Source organism: Myxocyprinus asiaticus, chromosome 44 (genome assembly GCF_019703515.2).
Source record: "Myxocyprinus asiaticus isolate MX2 ecotype Aquarium Trade chromosome 44, UBuf_Myxa_2, whole genome shotgun sequence".
Taxonomy (NCBI): domain Eukaryota; kingdom Metazoa; phylum Chordata; class Actinopteri; order Cypriniformes; family Catostomidae; genus Myxocyprinus; species Myxocyprinus asiaticus.
The window spans coordinates 28,127,031-28,135,607 of record NC_059387.1 but is presented as its reverse complement, the minus strand read 5'-3'; the positions used below and the strand labels follow the sequence as shown (position 1 = coordinate 28,135,607).

Sequence of the window (8,577 nt, the reverse complement as noted above, 5' to 3'; positions counted from 1 at the left end):
ACTTTCTTTAGTTCTGTTGGTTCACTTTAGCCATGAGCGTAGTAATCTGTCTGACTAATTGCACAGCTGATAAAAGCACTGAAATAAAGAGGAGCAACTAGAATATTGCACTTTTTTAAAGATGTTTACAATGATGTTTCTATATCATGTGTTGCAGCAAAGGTGAAAGGCATAAAGGCATTGATAGAAAGCAGATTGCAAATATAAATGTCTTTAATTACCATCATCAGCTGAGCCACGTCAGTAGGCTATGTCAGCTTGCCAAGCATGTTTTGTTGTCTGGCATTGGGGCAGTATGTTTAAGTGGGAGAAATGGTATGCCTTGTTCTTTAAATATGGCCACCAGATTGAGTATTAAAGTAGTTACTCTGCTGAGATGTGTAGTTTATGCGTAAGAAGAGTATTCAATTGTACAGTCCTATCCCTGATCCAAATGTGAGGAAACTGCATTGTTATTAAAAATTATGAGTGTGTGTGTCTGTATGTGCGTGTCCATCCATTGAAATTACATCCACAGTGTCTGGTGTTTACACTTCTTGCTTATCTACTGCTGGAAAGGGCATGCCGTAGGTCTAAATAATGCATTACATCTTTAGTTTATCTTGGCCATGCTGCAAAAGAAGTCTATTTCCCCACTGCCAGAGAAAATATGCTTCAGCAATGCTGCTGATGGTGTCAGTGTGTGTGTGTGTGTGTGTGTGTGTGTGTGTGTGTGTGTGTGTGTGTGTGTGTGTGTGTGTTTGTTTGTATGCCTCTGAGACAGAGAGAGAATGATACACAGCAATATATTTTATTGTATATTTGGATCTCTGACTGAGTTTTGTATTCTGGAGAGGTGTGAAAAACTTGGAAAATGGCAAGAATAATCTTCAGTAATACACCTGCCTCTGCCCCAGGGATAGGTCCGTGCCAGGGAATATTTTTATTTGTATGCATTTGCCACATGGAGGTCAGTGGCTTAATGAATTTGTGGTGAATAATCTAGGCTATAATTAATGTAAACCATTAAGGGTAGAACATGTGCAGCATTCCAGGCTGTTTCACCAAAAAATCATCAGTAATGATAGCACTATAGATAATTGAACTAGATTTTAATAAAAATCATGCTAGATTACCATTTAAATACTCTTTAAGGGTGTACTAAGTGATTTTCCCCACTTAAAGTTTTACGCCTATCATGTAATGATGTCATGGCAGAAAAAAAATATATAGTCTGAATTAAATGTGATGACATAAAAAGCATGTACTGTGAAATAACACCAAAAACATGTCTTTCTGTTGTGTTGTGTTTGCTCAAAAACAGTGTGTAATCATATTCACAAACAACTGAATCTTACGAGCATGTTCTTTTCATGAATCGCTCCAAATGACCCATTAATTTACGAGTTACGCCACATACACACATGCAGCGTCTTTATCGCTTTGTGTCGCTATTCTCTGTACTGTGAAGTTGCTAGTGGGCGTTCCTACTGCTGTCACTCTAACATTATTGGTGGACTGCACGTCTGGATATATCTTTTGAAAATCTGAACACAATTGAGGCATTTTGCCAGTAAAACTAAGATACCATTCTAAATTGACAAGGAAAATTATAAAAAAACATTTGTTCCTAAAAAGGAACATTCTACAGGGGATGGTGTTTTAATTTGAACAGCAGCAGTGCTCAATGCATAATTTCATTAATGAGATGAACGATCTATCAAATGTACGAATCAAAGTCACTCAGACTGCCGACAATTTCTTTTCCACAGTTATTAAAATAAATACAAAAATAAATACAAAATGTGTATATATATATATATATTCATGTATGTGGTTACAGACAAATCAAACAGTGGAATCGCTCACAGAAACTTCTCCTCTGTCTTGCCTGCACTCAACTCCATTATCTCAAAGGAGACTGGTGACGTGGGCGCCACTGATACCCTCTTCACTCCTATTGGTTGTCGCTCCTGAAAGTCAAGTAGGTATAGCTGCAGGCCAGAGGCCTCCAAATGGGGGCAGAATCTCCAAAAGAGGATGGGGTTACTCCAAAAGGGGGTTGCACCATCTCTAAAAGGGAGCGTCACATCCACTCACGGTTAAGGTTAGGGAAAGGGTTAGGTAAGGGGCTCCCTATATCTTCAATGGCAATTTGGAGCGACCACCCCTTTTTGGAGAAATGCCTGCAGCTATACCCTTCTCTTGAAAGTCACTCCTCATTTGAAAAGTTTTAAAGCTATAAAGTTAAACTTTTCTCAACTTTGTGTGTCGCTTGCCACGCCCACATCTAGTCGCCTGTGGTCACCGTCGCTCGTGTTGCCAGATCTACTTGAAAATAAATGAGAACTAGTCGCTTTGTCGCTGGAAGTCGCTGCATGTGTGTACAAGTCTGATGAATTCTTCACTGAATAAACTCACTGAATCAGAAAGTGGTTACTGAATAAACATCTGACTGCAACTGCAAATCTTTACTTTTGGTCATGTCTGTCATGACACAAAATTAAGTTTTGTTAAACAACATTTTATTTGTTTTGTTATATGATAAAGTGAAGGCAAAGTTAAAGAAACACATTTGCAACACAGGTTTTTTGTAAATACATTATTTTGATTGCAGTGCATGATATTAAAAAAATTATAAAAATAAAAATCGTGTTTTGTTTTTCTAAAATTTCAGTCCGCTTATGATGGCGCTTAATCCAGTCCAGTTCAGTTCACAACCTTAAATGAGTTTGATGACCCAGATTTCAATGCTTTCCTTTTTTCCCAAGTGCATAAAACTGAAAATATGTTTCTGGTGAAAAGTGACTCAACATTCAAAACATTTGTGATCTTCCCCATTGTTTTATTAAATTTTTTCTTTATTTTAATAATATTCTTCATGATGCTACAACTCAGATATTATTCATAACACTTGTGAATTTCATGCCATACAATCTCAAAAACTGATTTACATTTCCACAATGGTGTGACCTTCAGGATTCTCCGATGCTGTTCCATTGACGCATGTGCCATACGTTCACTGTGCTATACTACATTGAAATATTTTACCTTTAGCGTGCTAACATGAAGTCACGTATTGCTTTGTGCTACAGAAGCTCTTTGCACAATGGAGACTCTCCATTCTATTGAATCTGACTAATGAATGTCCTCATGCAGCCAAATACCAAAACGCAGTGTTTTCTCCCATTTAATAGTACATGGTTGCCAATGTTTTTTGCAGAGGTTTTCCCATTAATGGCACAGGGAACTATATCACCATTACTCCTTCAGGAGAAGGGCTCAGATGCACAGCCAAATTCGAGCTTTTGTTGTGGGAAGAAAAGAGAGACTCTGAATGGTGGATAATGATCTTACCGAAGCCCATCCGTTGTCTGTGTTCAGGCAGTTCTTAAATCTACTGTAGGTAACCTTGGTTCACTTTTCCTCTGTGTTGCTGTTTCGTGACATTATCACATCAAAGGGGTCGTTCCAGAATCGTATAGTCTTCAGTGGTTAGCAACAGGATTGTTGTGTCCTTCTGAATTCTTTCTTGGTGCAATACAGTTATTATAAAGTATGTATGACATCAGTACAAATAATAATAGATACATTTCTAGTACCATTGTGATATTACCTGAAAAAGTGAAAAATTACCTGCAAAATGTTTAAAAGTCACATCCAGTAATCAAACAGTAAGCTGCTGAGATCAGTCAACTCCGTTTTTCATTCACATTATCAATAGAAAAGCTGATGTGCCTGTAGTAAAAAAACAAAACATCCACGTTTACTGAAGCTGAACTACCTAACAAATGGAAAAGCTGATTTAAAAATAAATAGACTGCCTTTTTCAAGGGCAGTATTAACTCCAGATGCAAAGTATATTTTGACACATTGTTTTAAGAAGTAGAAGAAAAAAGAAAAGCAGGGAGAAATGCAGAATGAAAAACACTTACTGGCAAAGATCTCTATAGAAAACAATAAGGAATATCCTTTCCTCCAATAAACAGGAGTGCATGATGGAAATGATGCTGCTGATTTTGGCTGAGACTGCTGTTGGACTGGTTCACAAATTTTGTTGAATACACAGTGGATTTGCCGAGTACATACACTGGATTGTTTATTCTCTTTGTCAGTGTAGCATATGTCTGCCTTGATAAAGACAAGGTTGAAGCTCTGAACCAATACAGCACACATGTACACACTCTCTACCACTTAGTTAATTGGCCAGGGAACAAATATAAGATGAAAACAAAAGCATGCATTTGGGTCTCTGGACACTCTCTTGTCAAGTTATTCTGTTTGTGTAGTTCACCAATATCGTGTCCTTAAAATGTATTTTACATCATCAGGACTTTAGGTTAAAATGTATATATTTGCTTAAAGCATATATTTTGGGTACTTTAATTTAATAGACCTGCAGTGTGAGAAATTATTTGTTAAAAGTATAAAAATGCCATATAGTCATTTAATTAGTATGAGGTAAAAAAAACAAAAACAACAACAACACACTTTTATGATAATTATACAAGGATTACAAACAAATGTCTTTTTAAAACAGTTTTATATAGGGTATAGGATGTCACACCACAGGGCACTGCTGTCATTGCGTGAATATTCGTGTCAGCTACCCATGTATTCTTTTAAAGAAATTTCAAACAATTTCAAATTAATTGCAAATATGAAACCAAACACAAACAACAGCCTTTCTAAAACTATTATTCAGCTTACTTTATTGCATCTGAAATTGGGCACAGTCATTCAATTTTTGTTAGTGTGACTGTAGGGCCATATACTTAATAAAGCACAACATTCTAGGTCTAGAAGTAAAAATTCCATTCATTTTCTCCATAAATTAATACATTTTGAATGATAACTTATAAACATTTAAATGCAGACCTCTGGTAAGGTCTGAGGTTGTCAATCGATGGTATATGCCCCTGTTGAAACATCAGTCATTTTATTAAAAAAAATAAAATAAATGTTTGCAATGTTTAACAGTGCAATTTCTGGTTAAGAGCTGCCTTGCTGCTCAAGAGAAAAGATCCACCAATCAGAAAATAGCAGCAAACAAACCTCCCCCACTCCAATGATGCACGGTGAATGACGCAAACGAGTCGGTCAGCTACAGTAATATTCTCAAACAACTTATACTGTTTATAGTTGTATAACTTAACATTTTCCAATACAATTAAAGTATATTGTTCCTATTCTTATTATCAACAACTTAATAAAACTAAATAATAGGTTTCATTTTGGTTATTGTTTTTAATTCAATGATTTAATTCACAATGCTTCATGGTATTGTAATTCATTCCTTGAGGAAAGTCACAGTCATTTACCGTAATTGTTTTGTCCGATTTTCAAATACTTTTTCACTTCAAATCAATGTTTGTAATGTGATTCACTTTGGAGCTGGTTGGCTTGGTTCATGGCTTAGAAATCTTACAGAAATCCCTACTGAAAATGTAAAAAAAATAAATAAATGGGAAAAATACTACCGGAACCAAGGCGGCTAAAAAAGTGGGCAGGTACTGTTGCACTCTATAGCACATCCAAAGAGATTATTAGCCTAAAACTGTATAAAACCAGAGGGCTCCTCTTCTCAGCTGCATGAATGAGGTGGGCGGAGGCTGGATAAAAAATCGTACTGGGGCCAACTATTCCTCTGTTATAAAGATGCAAGTTACTGTATTTGGTCTGCAGACTGCTCATCAGAACTTTACTCTAGCCATACTGAGTTATTTTCTCCTATGCCACAGGCCCTGATCCATATGCCCTGTTGGCACCTCCTCATCACAGCACCTCATGTCCCAGGCTGACATCAAGCACTAATAAGGGAGCTGCTGATCTCCTCTGGCTAAGAACAGACTGAACAACAGTCAGGGGAGACACAGAGCTCAACATTGGTTATTCTTTACCAAGAGTCAGACTAAAGATGACAAATTTAGTTTTCTATAACCAATTGCAGATCATTGTTAATAAGTAAAAGATCTCTAAAAATATATATTGTGCTATCAGTTTCCTAAAGTGGCATCCCAACATAATTGAAAACAGCCTGGTTACTGGTTATTTGGTCACCATTTCAAGATGAAATATTAAATAGAATTGTGGTTTATAAACATAACATAAAAACATATCTAAAACAACATTTCCTTTTTCCTAAGCAAACACACAGAAACGAAATACATGGATTCATAAATCAGTATCCAGTTACTAATGAACTGTAGCAGAGGAGAGGCTTCTCCTTAGAAAATGAATCATTTAGCAGGCCTGTGTTGTCACTACAGTCTATAATCGTGAAAACGGCTGTTAAAGTTTCTGTTTAAAACAAGACTGAGCGATAGATGGGCAGTTTACTCACATGCAAGACCAACTCCATAAAACAGGCTCTCAAAGAGAAATCAATGGCTGTTAATATTTAATTTTGCCCTTCCGATAATGCGTTTCCCTGAAACAAATCATTACTGTATTGAATTCAAGATAAATGGTGTGCAAAAAATTCTGAGGCTTAAAGCATTTTCCACTGTTCTGCAAAGTATGCAATTTATATGCATGTTAGACATTTTGTGTTTTCAATGCAGAAACAAACTTCTCATTTATATTCACCACAATTTTGAAATAAAAAGAGATACAAAACAGTATAACACAGCAACATAAAGTATTTTTTAAAGTTTTATTCACTTAAATTTTAGTGTTAAAGCAACAAGAAAACATTTAGAATGTCCTTTGGTGTGATTTTCTTTTTTTACACTTCAGTATATATACTGTATGTAAACTGATATTCTTTGATGCCAGCACGTTGTCAATATACTTTAGGAAAACATACAATCCAACTAAAAAAAAAAAAAAAAATGAAACCTCAGATGTTTTGCACCTTGATTGAATGCACTAAAATGTTGCCCTTAAACACATTTCAGCAATAATACAAAAAAGTATATGTTCTACATTATTTTTACTCTGTCAAGAAAATAACTTCTGTATTAATACAAAAATTAAATACACTGATGACTGTCTAAGCACTTCATCTGTTTGGGTGAAAACATACATATTTCACTGTGGCCTCAGCAGTCTGTCACATTTGAAATGTTATGGGTTTTTTTAATAATATTTCTTGGGGTGTGGGAATGGGGGGGGGGGTGTACCACATGAGTGTGACTAACATCACGCAGAACAAAAAGAAAAAAAAGTTAAAAAAATTATATAATTCAACCAGCAAGGGTTACAGAATAACATTCCCAAAAGCACAGGGTTGAAGAGGGACGGGCTCTTGACACAAAGGACACTCTAAAGTTTTTTGTTTTTTGGGGGGGGATTGGGTCAAGGTGGAGTTGGGTTTGGGTGTGGTGGTGGTGTTGGTGGGACAAGCTCAATTTCGAAAGCAGATCAGATGTGACAGTATGAATAGATTCCCTTACATCCACAATGCACTGACAGCAAAGAATGCTTTTGTTTCTTTCCATGAGTCTCTCTCTTCATTAATACTGCTATCTTTATTTTTATGTTGTTTTTATTTTTTAGTTCACATAATCCAGACAGTTTCCCCATTGCTCAGTTTCAAAATAGCTGAAAGCAGTCTAGCCAACATGATACCCAAAATGGCTCAGGTGAGGGCGGCAGCCTGCTTTACTTGTACATGCCGCTGGCAGAACACAGCTCCTGGTGCCGTGGTGATAAAGGGAGGAAAGGGATGAGTCTGTCCGCTCCGCTCCCTTTCACGCTCTTTCTGGTAGGGGAGTGAGTATCTATGGCTTAGTTCATGTCTCTACTTCCTCTTATTTGCTTCATGAAGCATATGCTCAGGTAAATTCTATAAACAATTTTTTTTTTTTTTTTTTTTACTTTTAGACTTTTATATGTAATCAATTTGTATAAATACTATTTTTATTGACATATTTATTTATTGTATTTCGTCTGTAATCCTCTCAAATTTCACTTTGATATTTGGGCACATTCCACATGGCCAGCCGAGTGTCGGTGGGTCTGGTGCGCTGCTCATACAGAAAAAGCTGGATATTTGGAGATCTGCCTCTCAAAGGACTGTCATCCAGCAGATCTCTACGAGCAGTACGGGACCCAGGGCGGACAGCAGCAAAAGCAGAATCAGCGCAGGGGGGCGGTGAGAGGCCTGGCCCGAGTCTGAGTCGCCACAACCCCCTGGCTCGTTCTCACACCGGGGTTTCTCACACAGCAGGCCGGTGTATGCTAGAGGACACTGACAACGGACGTTGTTCACGCATACGCCACCATTTTGGCAACGCAGAAGCTCGTTGTCACACACCCGGGCTGTGGCAATGAGAGGAAGAGGGTAAGTAGAAGACACACACACAGCCAAACAAGTATGAACACTTCTATGATTACATAGCGCTCTAGGATGAGATATCATATATTCATATAATGCTGAAAATAGACATAAATAGTCAATACAAAGTTCAGGCAAAGTATTGATTGAAATGCAGCACAAGTAGTAAACTTAATATCATTATTAATAGAAAGTCATAAGTGAAAAATATTGATTGAAAATTAGTTGCATAGATAATTGAACTCTTTGCTTTGAAAGCTTTGAATACACACATTTAAAATATTTACTTGGCATCCTTGCTCCTTGGTCATCAATTT

The 8,577-nt window shown here is 36.8% G+C and overlaps 1 protein-coding gene across 13 annotated transcripts in view; it reads right to left on the bottom strand.

The window, feature by feature from the left end:
- Positions 1-2,820: 2,820 nt before the first annotated feature.
- Positions 2,821-8,577, bottom strand: part of LOC127434465 (netrin-G1-like) — a 148,206-nt gene continuing 142,449 nt past the window's right edge. For 10 of the 13 annotated variants that reach the window (XM_051687253.1, XM_051687252.1, XM_051687256.1 and 7 more), the window contains one exon: positions 4,920-8,244. In XM_051687253.1, the coding sequence (XP_051543213.1) occupies positions 7,991-8,244 (254 nt within the window). In that variant the 3' untranslated portion in view covers positions 4,920-7,990. Of the gene's footprint in view, positions 3,718-4,919; positions 8,245-8,577 lie in introns of those variants that run through there. The other 3 variants (XR_007896050.1, XR_007896049.1, XM_051687261.1) reach the window with 3 other exon arrangements.